This window comes from Danio aesculapii, chromosome 19, assembly GCF_903798145.1.
Source record: "Danio aesculapii chromosome 19, fDanAes4.1, whole genome shotgun sequence".
NCBI lineage: Eukaryota > Metazoa > Chordata > Actinopteri > Cypriniformes > Danionidae > Danio > Danio aesculapii.
This window is the reverse complement of record NC_079453.1, coordinates 25,577,360-25,591,271: the sequence shown is the minus strand read 5'-3', so window position 1 is coordinate 25,591,271 and position 13,912 is coordinate 25,577,360. Positions and strand designations below refer to the sequence as shown.

At 38.3% G+C, this 13,912-nt stretch overlaps 1 protein-coding gene across 1 annotated transcript; it reads left to right on the top strand.

Moving 5' to 3' along the window:
* Positions 1-6,728: 6,728 nt before the first annotated feature.
* On the top strand, positions 6,729-8,691 carry LOC130246244 (perforin-1-like). Its single transcript, XM_056479121.1, has 2 exons — positions 6,729-7,337; positions 7,417-8,691. Exons 1-2 carry the CDS (start codon positions 6,820-6,822, stop codon positions 8,621-8,623), a joined length of 1,725 nt encoding a protein of 574 aa, XP_056335096.1. The 5' UTR covers positions 6,729-6,819; the 3' UTR covers positions 8,624-8,691.
* Positions 8,692-13,912: the final 5,221 nt, after the last annotated feature.

The following is a 13,912-nucleotide window of genomic DNA, read 5'->3' as shown; positions in this document are numbered from 1 at the left end:
ACACTGACGACCAGTGTCTCCAAACTGTTCTTGTTTTTCTTCCACTTGTTTTGGCAACACAACGTGGCGTCTTTCTGCCGTCTGAACACTGTATCAGGTAAAAACAGTCATGCATATTAATGAAGTTGCACCGCATACACAATAGAGCACGCTGATACGTTTGAACCAAGTTTTTCTCATGAATGAATGCAGCACACTCAGAGACGTCGTAAGGTACTCCCAGGTACAGACATCCAGTCTCCACGCTGGAATACACGCTAAGATCGAATCAGCGTGACGCAGCTTCAAAAATTTGTTTCAAACCGGAAGAACGAATTTGCTCGAAATAACGCAAAAACAACCAATTTTCACTTTTTTGTGAAATATATGTGTCCTAATAGTGTTTTTAGCAGCATGGGACACATATATGACTGTCAACAGCTCAAAAAATGTGTTTTGGTGTTTCGTGACCCTTTAAGCTCTACGCCTTCAAGCTAAAGAGAACTGGGACACCCCTACCCCTAATTTTGCGCATTCATGTGAAGGGGTAGGGGTGTCTCAATTCTCTTTAGCTTGAAGGCGTAAGGCTAAGGGGAATGGTTGTACATGGTGTATTCTGGGAAATTTTTTTACCCCTTGGTTTCGAGTGTGGTCCCAAAAAATCTGTTTCGAGGGCTATCTAGCCCTTCCCCTTAGCCCTACACCTTCAAGCTATAGAGAATTGGTACATCCCTTCCCCTTCAAAGGGGTAGTATGGGGAAGAGCTAAGGGGTAGTATTGGGATTGGGCCTTACACTTTGCATTGTGCAAATATCAGACGGTCCTCTTTGCAGCATGACAAACAAATGTATTAAAATTGTAAAGCAAAAAGTAAGGCAATAACAATGAATGGTATTGTCATCACATCTGCGAGTTGACAAAGTGTGCACTATTCTTGTTACAATAATGACAGCTGGATGACCTCTGCAGTGGACCTCTTACTAACATTGTTTAATAACTGGATGATTAAAAAAAAAAACATTTTGTATACACCCTATAGTGGAGTAAAACCACTATAGCCTACAACAAAATATAATGCATTGTATATTTAATATAAATATTACAATTTAATAGTGCACTATATTTAACAAAGCACAACATATCTGCTCAAAGTTTAACACTTTTTTCCCCACATTTTTAAAATTTCACTAATTTAAATGTAATGTTCAGTATTATTTTTAAATAGAACAAGTTGGTAACGAACATTTTTATTTCAGCAAAACTGCTAAAATTTTAAAATTTAAATTTAAAAACTGCTAAAAAGTATATCTTGTGGCCCTTTGCATTTTAGGTGGTTTAATTGGGGGCCCTTTGCCTCTGAACTTGAATACCCCATTCTAGAATGCATTTAGGAAAAATTCTCTTTAAGTCAGAATTGTCGACCTAATTAAATTATGATGTGCACAAAAAATAGGAATATAAAAAAACAAAACATTAATACACTGAGCCACTACAGCCTCCATTGTAGTGTTGCTAGTTCACAGTACAGTTAACTGTTAGTCATGAACATGCTGATGAATGACAAAACTCTTTAAAACTGATAAATCTGTGGATACATTTTGACTCTCAGCTGAAAGTGTTACTACAGAAGAGTCTAGCATGAAAAAAACTGTGAATATGACAACTCGTACACAAAATATGACTTGATGAAATACAGTTATAGCAGACCACAGTGAACACTGTGCTTGAGGATTTGATCAATTGACTGAAGCACTGAAACCATGTCAACCATCTCACCTGACATCTCAAAATATTTATACAGAACATGAATAGTACAATTGAAAAAAGCTTTAAGTAAAGTAGGCAAATAAAGGAATTTTTGCATCTTTTAAAAAAAATTTTGGGTGGGGAAGGTGAGGGGTGTTGGGGTGGGGGGGGGGTGTTGCCCCTTCACAAAGGGGCCCTCTACTGAAAAAGTTTGAGAACCACTAGTTTATTCTATTTTCACCTCATTTAGACGATCTTGGACCGATTTATTTGGCATGGATCCGAGCACGATTGCTGGTTTCACATATGCCAAATGAACTGCGCTAACTGGGCAAATGAGACAGGTTCTGAAACAAAAGTCTAGGTGTGAAAGCACACTTAAAGATGACCTCTAAAAAAAATCTGGATATACCTAGGCATAGTCGAATAATAAGAGTTCAATAGATTGAAAAGACCATAGAGCTATGGAGCTAATAATACAGTATGCAAAACAATCTGCATTTGAATTGTGTTAATTTGAATTATTGACAATTGTACTTTAATAAATCTGAATTTTTATATGCCATTAAAAATTGTTTTGAATTTGAATTTATTATTTTGAATTTTATAATTTGAATATTGAACATCTGAAATTTAAGACAACTTAATTTTTCAAGGCTGGATTTTTTATAGACGTATTTTCAAACTTCAAAAGATTTTTTGTGTTCTGAATTCCTAGACTTCATATTGAGATATTGGGTTTGTAAAAATACAGTTTCAAATTTTCAAGATAAAGAAATTCAGAACATCAAATTCAATATTCTAAAATTCAAAACTAGAAATTCAAATTGTGAAATTCCGATTTAGCAGAAAGTGGGTCAGGGGTGACCAACAGGGAAGAGTAGACGATCACCGAAAACAGAAAAATCAGAAGTTTGAAAATACATCTATAAAAAATTCAGCCTTAAAAAATTGAGTTGTCTTAAATTTCAGATGTTCAATATTCAAGTTCTGAAATTCAAATTCAATTTAAGAAATTCAAATTCAAATTAAGAAATTCAAATTCAAAATATAAAAATATAGCATATAAAAAATCATATTTATTAAATTACATTTGTCAATAATTCAAATGAACACAATTCAATTTTGGCATATTATTAGCTCCATATTGAGCCTTCCACCATCTGCCATGCTTAGTGAAGATGGCAGCAACATAACCTTCAGTGTGAATGGTCACAGCCTTTGCTCCTTTGTGGGCTGTAAGTCACATAAGTCTTCTATCATCCAAACATAGAGTTCCAGAGATCTGGACACGTGTACCAGAGGGTGACCCATTCATGAGAAAGGATATCCTTCCTCTGAAGAATTCGCCAGGGAGGAACCACCGCGAAGAGTGTAAGTTTGAAAACCAGGTCCAGTTGGGCCACAGTGGTGTAACAAGCAAGACCTGATTTTACAGCAACTGGCAATGGGAGGAATTTGGAGAAGCAACAGATCAACCTGTGCTTCTCTGAAATGCTCCCATATCAGCTAAACCACACCGGGGTCTCCATTCCCCTGGGAGTGTGAATTGCCCTGAGAACCTATTGCCATGATAATGGCACACAGCCACCTCAACGACTCCAGTTAAGCAGATGGCGAGCAAGCTCAGACATCCGGCAGGAATGTATACCACCCATACATGATAGTACATGGAAAAGACCATATCTTGAGCCTCAGACCGCATTGTTTCCCCACTTAATATAAATTCCACGAGTGTAAAACCCTGGTGAAAATTAGGCCTATCAGAACACTGTACAGACTGTTGTGTGACTCACAGAAACCGCTGTCAAGATTTGCATATACTTTAGGTCCAGTTTTACATCATTCCCACCTGGACATTAGGACATCACTAGCCAAAACACAAACTGAACACAGCATCATTAATATACATGCCCTAGGCTGCGTTTGATAAGGCACAACATTTCCTAGTGAGACATCAATGACCATTTTCCTCCCTTTATCTAAGTTTATATTATACTTACTATGTATGTGGGACTTTTATTTTAAAAACAGGAGATGCAGATGGCCTTCAGGATGCAAAACACGGGATAAATGGATTATTAAGTTTATTCAGCTTCACCCTAAAGAGGCATAAGGTGAGTTTAATTGTGTCTTTTGTTAATTAACTTTGTTTATTGTGAAATTGTGCCGAAATGTTTCAACAAACACATGTAGACTGTTGAGTATAAGTGTGAAAAGTCATGTTTAAAGAGCCCCTATGATGGGTTTTACCTTCCAGGCAGTGTGCAACACAGCTCTAAGTGAATGAAAACATCCAGCTTACAACGTACACTCTGCAACGATAGAGAGACTCACAACCTCCCTTGGACGGTCCTCAAATGGTTCAGATCTTACCTTGAAGGGAGAGGTTACTATGTCAGTATAGGTGACCATAGGTCAAGGTGGACACCCATGACATGTGGAGTCCCACAAGGCTTGATTCTGGCACCTCTCCTGTTCAACCTTTATATGCTCCCTCTGAGCCAAATAATGAGAAAGAACCAAATCTCCTATCACAGCTTTGCTGATGACACTCAGATCTACCTAGCCTTACTGCCTAATGACTACAGTCCCATTGACACCCTCTGCCAATGCATTGATGAAATTAACAATCGGATGTGCCAAAACTTTCTTTAGTTAAACAAAGAGAAAACTGAAGTGATTGCGTTTGGGAACAGAGATGATGTTCTCAAGGTGAATGCGTACCTTGGCACTAAAGGTCAAACAACAAAAAATAAGGTCAAGAATCTTAGTGTGACTCTGGAGTCAGATCTGAGTTTCAATAGTCATGTCAAAGCAGTCAGTAAATCAGCATACTATCATCTCAAAAACATTGCAAGAATTAGATGCTTTGTTTTCAGTGAAGACTTAAAGAAACTTGTTCATGCTTTTATCAGCAGCAGGGTGGATTACTGTAACGGCCTCTTCACTGGCCTTCCCAAAAAGACAGTCAGACAGTTGCAGATCATATAAACTAGAACTTACAAGAGTTCAGTCAAAGCAGGGTGAATCGGCTTTCAGCTACTACGCCCCTCACTACTGGAATCAGCTTCCAGAAATGATCAGATGTGCTCCAACAGTAGGCATATTCAAATCAAGACTGAAAATACATCTGTTTAGCTGTGCCTTTACTGAATGAGTACTGTGCTACGTCCGACAGATCGCTCTTCTTTTTCATTCTTTTATAACACATTTTATCTGTTTTTATGCTTTTCAAAAAAAATTTTTTTTACCATTTTTATTATTTGTTTTTATTTATCTTATACTTGTTTCTTTTATTCCTGTTTATGTAAAGCACTTTGAATTGCCACTGTGTATGAAATGTGCTATATAAATAAATTTTCCATGCCTTGATTAATACAATAACCTACCCTGCAACAGGGGACTTGCAGTAAGTTTGTTGAAGGAAGTATCAGCAAAGACTATTTGATGAAAATATGTATGGGACTTTGCCAGATCTTGAAAGGAACTTTTGTCAGTACACAGTTCATATGGGCCAATTCCTTCTTCATCTGGATCTCAAGCTGTAAGTAAGATTACAATGATTGCCTCCTTGTTTTCTCTAGCTTGCAAAAAAATGTATTTAATTGTGTATTGTTACTTGTAATTGCTCGATGCAGCTTGTACTGTATCTCTTTTTATTCACATATCATGTCTTAAACTACATTGAAAATGAGACATCTTTACTGATTTAAATGCATTTGTGAGCTTGCGATTCCCTGCCATTTGTCATTGCTATGGCCACCATCAGCTGTTTATACACACGTACTATGTGAGTTTGCAACTTTGTGGGTTAATACTGAATGTGTGTCAAAAAATTTAAGTGGAGGAAACTGACACTCTTGTCTATAAATAACATATGTGCTACAAAACTATAACACCCACTACACAACTACTCATTTGAAATGGCAATAAACAAACAAAAAAAATATTTATTTTTTAAAAACGCTTGAAGAGCAATTACTTGGCACAGCTAAGTGATCCTGTATTAGTCATCCTGTATTAGGTGTAGAGCACTGATCCTCAACACCAGTCCTGGGGACCCCCATCTTTTCATATTCAATTTTCATAGACACCCAATTCAGATAATTAGCTCGTTAGCAGAAAGCTACATGATCCAAACCATCAGGGGCGGATCTCCTGCAGTGGCAGAGTGTGGCAATTGCCACCCTGAGAAAAAGCATTGCCTCCACAGCACTGTGAACCCAATGTATTAAATATAAATGAGTTCCTGGACCTATTTGCAGCAGGGGTGCATCATTATAAGGACATAAAAAACATATAATTCAAGAAAATAAACATTGCCTATAAAAAGAGTCCAAACAAATGATTCTTATAAAAGGCTTTGTTTTAGTGAATCATACGGGCATCTCCTGCTGAAAGCCCCTGCTGTTATATTTTAACATTACAACTATCAGTGCAGGCAACATCTTCAGCTTTTTTCCAATGTGTTGGCAAGCATGCCACCTGTACCTGCAATGTCTCTACTGTAACACAATCATTAAAGCTGTTTAAAAAAAGTTCCACTAGAGCTTGTGGATGGTTTCTGAAAAAACACAAGAGTAGTTTCTATATGCACCAAAACGTAGCCCAAGGCCAACGTAGCCCATAGCACAAAACTATCTGGAGAGAACATGAAGGAAGAGAGTACAGAGTGAGGCAGCCACACAAGGAGCAGGTGAGCACAATTATTGAAATGAGGATTAAACAAAGTCTAAACAAGGTGAGACAAGGGTAAACAAGAAGGGTCAACCAGGAGCAGTGACATAGTGGACAGAAAAACACTACATAGGGCTCTGCAGACTGGCGCTAGGCTGTTGATAAGGAGAGCAAATGAAATAAAGACGAAACAGAAAGGGCTTTAATATGTTGCTGCCTCTTCACATCACTGAAACACCCACGCCCCCAACAACTACAAAACTGTCATATAAAATGAACAGTGAGAATATTTTAGAATCATTTTGTTCGGACCACCTGTGAACTCAGTGGTAAGAACCTAAAAAAAAACATATATTAGGTTTTATTAAAATGTTATAATAGAAACGTTCATATTTTCTTTTCTCTCAAAAGATCATGGGGCACCTACAGGTTTACCTGTTGGTTTTCTGGGCAATGCTTCTCATGACCATTTCTGGAGAAGTTGAAATAGGCACTTCAAAAGAGTGTGAAAATGCTCACTTTGTTCCAGGATACAATCTTGCCGGTGAAGGATTTGATGTTGTGACCATGGAGCGCAAAGGTACTTACGTGATCAACACAGAGAAATGGGATTTAGGAAACGGCACCTGTAACATGCACACAAACCAATACATGAATGGAATCAAGCAGAAGCTACCAGCTGCAGTTGACCACTGGAGGACCTTGCCAACGTGTTCAATGAAAGTCTCCAGTCAGGTCTTTGAATCAAGTGAAGCAGTGGTCGAAGAATCGTCTTCAGCTATCTCAGGCAACTGGAAAGCAGATTTAAGTGTTCAACTTTCTGGAGCTACAGTTGGAGGCACTCATTCCAGGGAAGCAAAATTTGCAATGCAGAAATCCAAACAAGACAAATACAGTTTCACCAAACATCAACTTGGATGTAACTTTTACAGGTGAGAGAGAGCTGGGTTGTTTTTACTTATAATCAATGAAAATAATCTAACTTCTAAAGCATTTCATGTTTCTTTACAGATATCACGTTGTTCAAAATCCTCCTCTTCATGCTGAGTTTCTTCAAGCAATCAAATCACTCCCTGCGACCTATGATAAATTTGCCTACCGCAGCCTGATCTCCACATACGGCACTCACTATACCACAAGTGTAATGTTAGGGGGACACATGAAAGCCATAACAGCTATAAAAACCTGTCAGGCATCAATGAGCGGACTTTCAGACACTGCAATCAAAGACTGTTTGGATGTAGAAGCCTCGGGTATCTATAAAACATTAACTGTGGAGGCAGAGGCGCATTTATGTCAAGATCTTAAAAAGAAGTTGGGCAAAAATCTGAAGATGAGCAGCCAGTTTAGTGAGCGTCAGACAGATATAATCGGAGGAAACATAAATGGTGAAGATCTGCTTTTTTCCGGTTCATCACACCCAAATGCCCTTAAAGGCTGGCTTGAGTCTTTGAAGAGCCTCCCTGACGTTGTGCAGTACACTCTGAAGCCCCTCCATTTCTTACTGAGCGATAAACACCCTGCCAGAAAAGGGCTGAAGAAAGCTGTTGAAGAATACATCATTGAAAATGCCCTCACGAAGGTTTGCTCTGAGCCTTGTAAGATTGGTAAGAAGTGCAGTGCAAGAGATCGTTGTGTTTGTGTTTGTGAAAGTAGCCGAATTATAAAGTCCAACTGCTGTCCAACTGAAAAAGGGCTCGCCACCCTGAAGGTCTACAATCTCAGAGCTGAAGGTCTGTTTGGTGATACATGGTCTGAAACAGATGGTTATGTAGAAGTTGAATATCTAACACAAAACCAACGCACTCAGACTATTGATGATAATGACAATCCACGTTGGCCAGAAACATTTAATTTTGAACATATTAATATCAAAATTGGCAATACATTAACTTTTGAAATATATGACGACGATGAGATCTGGAATCGTGATCATCTTGGTACATGTTCTGTTACAGTTAGCAGTGGAGTTGTTAATTATGGGTGTGCCTTAGATCATGGCACCTTCTTTTTTACCTATGAGGTGAAATGTGCACCCAGTCTACAGGGCCCACAGTGTGATGAACACAAGCCGTCACCAATGGCTGCCTCTCTGGCTGACATTTTCAGCTCAAGAAATGGTGTTCTGGTTAAAGACATGCAGAGGCTTGAATTAGCTTTCAATAACTCAGGTATGATTCACTTAAAGAGTGATAATGGAAAGCTCATGATGCTGTAACTCTCAAATATATTTTCATGCTTGACAAAGATGCATAATATAGACTATTACACTTTCAAGCCCTTGAAAAAGGAAGAATTGTTTTTTTTTTGCTTAATACTTTTCCGTAGCTTTTTTGCATTAATAAAGCATTCTACAAAGACATATCTGTTTTGATTGATTTTGTTTAGACTTGCAAATTCTAATAGCAACTGCAGTGCACCAACGAGAGACAACTCCTGCCCCAAAATGCTTCTTTGACAAAAACTAGCACATCAGAAACAATGATGGACATCTGTAATCGAATGATTTCCCTTAATCTGAATAAGACAATAATATGATTAAGGTGTTTACATGAGTTGCTTTTTGAAGGTTCCTTTCATGATGCCATTTTTCATATTATAGCACATAATTCATTAACGTCATTGCGTCACCATACTATTCACATTTCCACGTTTCATGTAATTTTGGGTGTGTCATTTTGAATCTGCGGACTTTAAGTACAGTTTGGCACTTTAACTTTCATTTGGGAACATTTCATGCACGCCCCCGTGACAAACAAGTGCTGGATGCGAGTATAAACTGCTGGAAGAGTGTTGTTTTAATAGAATTTGATACCGCAATGCCATATGGGCAAACAAATCCTCCGCATTTCGTGGTGTGTGTCTGTGGTCCTACCGACTGGATAGGTGCAGAAAATAGTGTAAAACAGCCGTGTGTGTATGAACTATCCTGTTGCAAAATGTGGTGAAAATCCTACACGACAGTAATAGTTTAATAGTGTTTACATGTCGGTACTGCACTTCAATAATGCGACTAAAATTGGCATACTCCACATGTCTTAATATGATTTTTGTTTAGTTAAATTATCACCTTATTCGGATAATATTTATCAAAAATTGCTGTTTACATGGTAGACTCTTAATCAGTATTGTTTTAATTGTATTAAAATCGGATTATTGGTGTCCATGTAAACATGCTCACTGTTATCCTTCTACATTTTACTACACAGTAGTCCACGTTGTTATTAAGATTCAGAGAAAGCCATTTAAAAGCAACATTCTAGATTTTTTTATTAATGAATGAATGAATAAATAAATAAATTAATTAGTTAATTAATTAAGTCAGTTTAATTGTGCCACATTTTGATAAATTATTTATAATACCATCAAATAATGATCCATGAGATCTATTGATAGTTTTCAGATTACCAAACGATCACACAGAAATGTAAATACATTTGTATATACTTCACGCTACCTGCTGCTGACCAACTTTATGGAGATGCAGATTTCATTTTCCAACAGTACCTGGTTGCTGTGCATGCTCACACTTATCATGTTCATACTTTTCATTGGGCCAAGATATCTGAAAAAAAACTTTCTTTGTAATGGTCTTAAGTAATATTCTCATTTTCTGAGATACTGAATTTGGGGTTTTTATTAGTTGTCATCAAACTAAATAAAATAACCACTTGAAATATATCCGTCTGTGTGGAATGGATGTATACATTATACAAGTTTCACTTCTTGAATGGAATTAGTGAAATAAATCAACCTTTTGAAGACATGCAAACTACAGCACCTGCATATTAATATTAGACTGCAACATATTTAAGAGGTTTCAGTTGTTTTTGTTGAATTGGCCATTACATCCATTGTATCCATAACATGAATGAAATACCAACAGAGTCATTTTTATGCTCCACAAAGTCATCACAGAGAGATATAGGTCATTTTCTTAACAAATAAGCTAGGCCTATTCCACTGTCATATACACCAGCGGTTTTCAACAAGGGGGTCCCGGCCCACAATGCAGACTTTAGAGCAAAACTCGCTCGAGAAGTCCCAGAAGTCATTGCGGCTAAATAAACAAGGTGGGAAGCGTAGCATTTTATATAGATTTATTATTTGTGTTTCCCTAAATGAGACGGTGAAAGTAAACATTTCCATAGAAAATTAATAAAGAGATAAACACATTAACGGTGAATATTTGCTGAAATTCGTATTAAAATTTGTTTTATTTGTGTTGTGCAACGTATACTTGTAAGGTCTTTTTGCATAGTACAGTATATATTGTGAAAAGGGGAAAAACAAAGTGTTGTAGGTATGCTATAATGTTTAAATAATTTTCCTTTAAAAACACGTGAAGGTCATGTGACCATCAGGAAGAACACAGCATTCCATTTATCATAGGACGCGTGCTCTGTTCTCACAGTCTCTCGAGTTCGTTCTTTGGAGGAAACTTGGCAAAACGGTCTCCATAAGAACATGAGTTCATTCTCAGTGTTCTTTGAATTGAGAAACAGCCATGATCAAGACGATCTGCTGCCATTCAAACTGACCATCAGAATGGGGAAGAAAGGTGATTTAAGTGACTTTGACGAGTGACGTGGGACTTTCATGCACGACCATCTTTTTACAGAGAAAGGTCCAAAAAAGAGAAAATATTCAGTAAGCGGCAGATCTGTGGGCGCAAATGCCTTGATGCCAGAGGTCAGAGGAGAATGGCCAGACTGGTTCGAGTGATAGAAAGGCAATAGTAACTCAAATATCCATTCATTACAACTGAGGTATGCAGAAGAGCATCTCTGAGTGCACAACATGCAAACCTTGAGGGGGATGGGCTACAGCAGCAGAAGACCACACCGGGTGCTAAGAACAGGAAACTGAGGCTACAATTTGCACAGGCTCACCAAAATTGGACAACAGAAGATTAGAAAAACGTTGCCTGGTCTGATAAGTCTCAGTTTCTGCTGCGACATTCGGATGGTAGGGTCAGAATTTGGTGTCAACAACATGAAAGCACGGATCCATCCTGCCTTGTCTCAACGGTTTAGGCTGGTGGTGGTGTAATGTTGTGGGGGATATTTTCTTGGCATACTTTGGGCCCATTTGTACTAACTGAGCATCGTGTCAACAACACAGCACTACCTGTGTATTGTCGCTGACCATGTCTATCCCTTTATGACCAAAGTGGACAAAATGGACGAAACTCTCTGAGCAATATTTCCAGTACCTTGTTGAATCTGTGCCGCAAAGGATTAAGGCAGTTCTGAAGGCAAAAGGGGATCCAGCCCAGTACTAATAAGGTGCAGCTAAAAAAGAGGCCGGTGAGTGTATAGTACTGTGTAGAAGTCTTAGGCCACTATAGTAATGTCACCAACAACAAAAAAATGGTTTTATTTAATAAATATTTCTATCTCTTGGTGCACATATAGAAAACATAAGTTTACATTGCAGTTTTGTGCACTGATGTTCATCATTTCAAATGTAGATGTGCAGCAAGCACACGCAAATAGACAGAGGAAGCAGTACCCCTAATATTTGCACACATTTATATGCAACATGTGAAGAGCTCTATGAACAACCTGTATTTGCTTTTTGGCATGTGGCTGTTCATCACAAGCAGAGAAGGCTTTGTTTGAGCTTGGGCCAACCACAGTTCACTGTCGCATGCTGTTATTGGATTATTAAGGTGTCGCTGACTGTATTTACATAGACACCAATAATTCGATTTTAATGCGATTAAGACAATACTCTGATTAAGAGTTAACCATGTAAACAGCGATTTTTGATTAATTTAATCAGATTAAGTTCATAATCGAACTAAAGGAAAATCGAATTAAGACGTGTGGAGTATGCCGATTTTAATCGCATTATTGAAGTGCAGTACAGGCATGTAAACCCCTTAATCGAACTATTACCGCCATGTAGTGTAGGACTTTCACCGCGTTTTACGACAGGATAGTCCACACACACACACACACACACACACACACACACACACACACACACACGTCTGTTTGACACTCTTTGCATCTACCCAGTCAGTGCAGACCACAGACACCAGCATCGTGAAATGCGGAGGGTTTTTTCTTCCATTTAGCATGCAGTACATACTTTTATTAAAACAACACTTTCAGCAGTTCATAGTTGCATCCAATATCTTGTTTGTCACAGAGGGCGTGCAGGAAATGTTCGTGAATGAAAGTGAAAGTGCCAAACTGCAGTTAAAGTCGACAAATTAAAAATTAAACACCTGAAATTGCGTGAAACTCAGGAGGAAATGCGGATAGCGCGGTGACGCAATGATGTTAATCGAATTATGTGCTATAAGATGTAAAACGGGATCATGAAAGTAACACTCAAAAAGCAACTCATGTAAACACCTTAGTCTTATTAATCTCTTAATTAGATTAAAGCAAATAATTTGATTACTGATGTCCATATAAACGTAGTCACTGTCCCAGTTATGTATCTAAAAATGGCTTTTAAGAATAATTCAAATTAATTCTTTGTAAACCATTCTGCCTTTTCAGCAATAGCTGCACCCTTGTGGTACTGTTGTGATACAGTAGGTTCCTAGGTTCACACAATCATGTTCCCTCACAGAAGTCAAAGGAAAGCCTTTCCTTTTCTCATTTCTTCTCAGGAAACATATTGGCACTATGCCAGGGAGATGTGCTTCTGTAATTGCTGCGAAAGGTGGACATATTATATATTAAAGTCCTTATGATATGGAAGTTTTTTGTACTTTTTTCCTCAATCATGACGTACATCCACTTGAAACAGTCCTGAAATTAGAAAAAAATGTAAGGCAGAGAATCATTTCATCTTTTGGGGACCGATTGGGATGTTGGGAAATGGGTGTTGCTTACAAAATAAAATGAGAAGACCCAAAATGAGAGCCCCTGCCAGAAAGGCAATCCATGTGACCAGAAGTGACGAAAAGTTATTTCGAGGGGGAGAAAGGGTTATGATATATGAAAAAAAATTCTGTGGCCAAATTAATTTTTACAAAATAATACATTGTTCAATAAAAGCAGTACTATATGCATATTGTCACGGATTGGCCAGGCTCTTCCACCAGCATCACGCAAAGATCACCATCACCTGAGTATTAACCACACACAGCTGCACCCAATCACTCATAGTCACTATATAAGCACACACCTCACTTCACTCAGGGTCCGGTCTCGTTCCTACGAAGCGGACTCTGAGTGAACACCTCCTGGTAATCACTAGCATTTCTATCTCAGTATATTGTACTTATCTGCTCTCTGTCTCTCCTAGTTTGTCCAGTGTTCCCGGTGTCCTGTCTGCCTTGTGTTTGTCATCAGTCTGTCTTCCCCGCAAGCCCTCTGGTGTGTGCATTCGGTCTCCCTCAGTATCAGTCATCCAGCCTGCCACCAAGGATCATCCAAACAACCAGACTCCACTCACTTCTCCTCCGTTCTCCTTGTGTGCTCAAGTATTGTTAATAAACATCGTCAATAACTCACTCACCTTCCTTGTCCGTCTGCTTCCC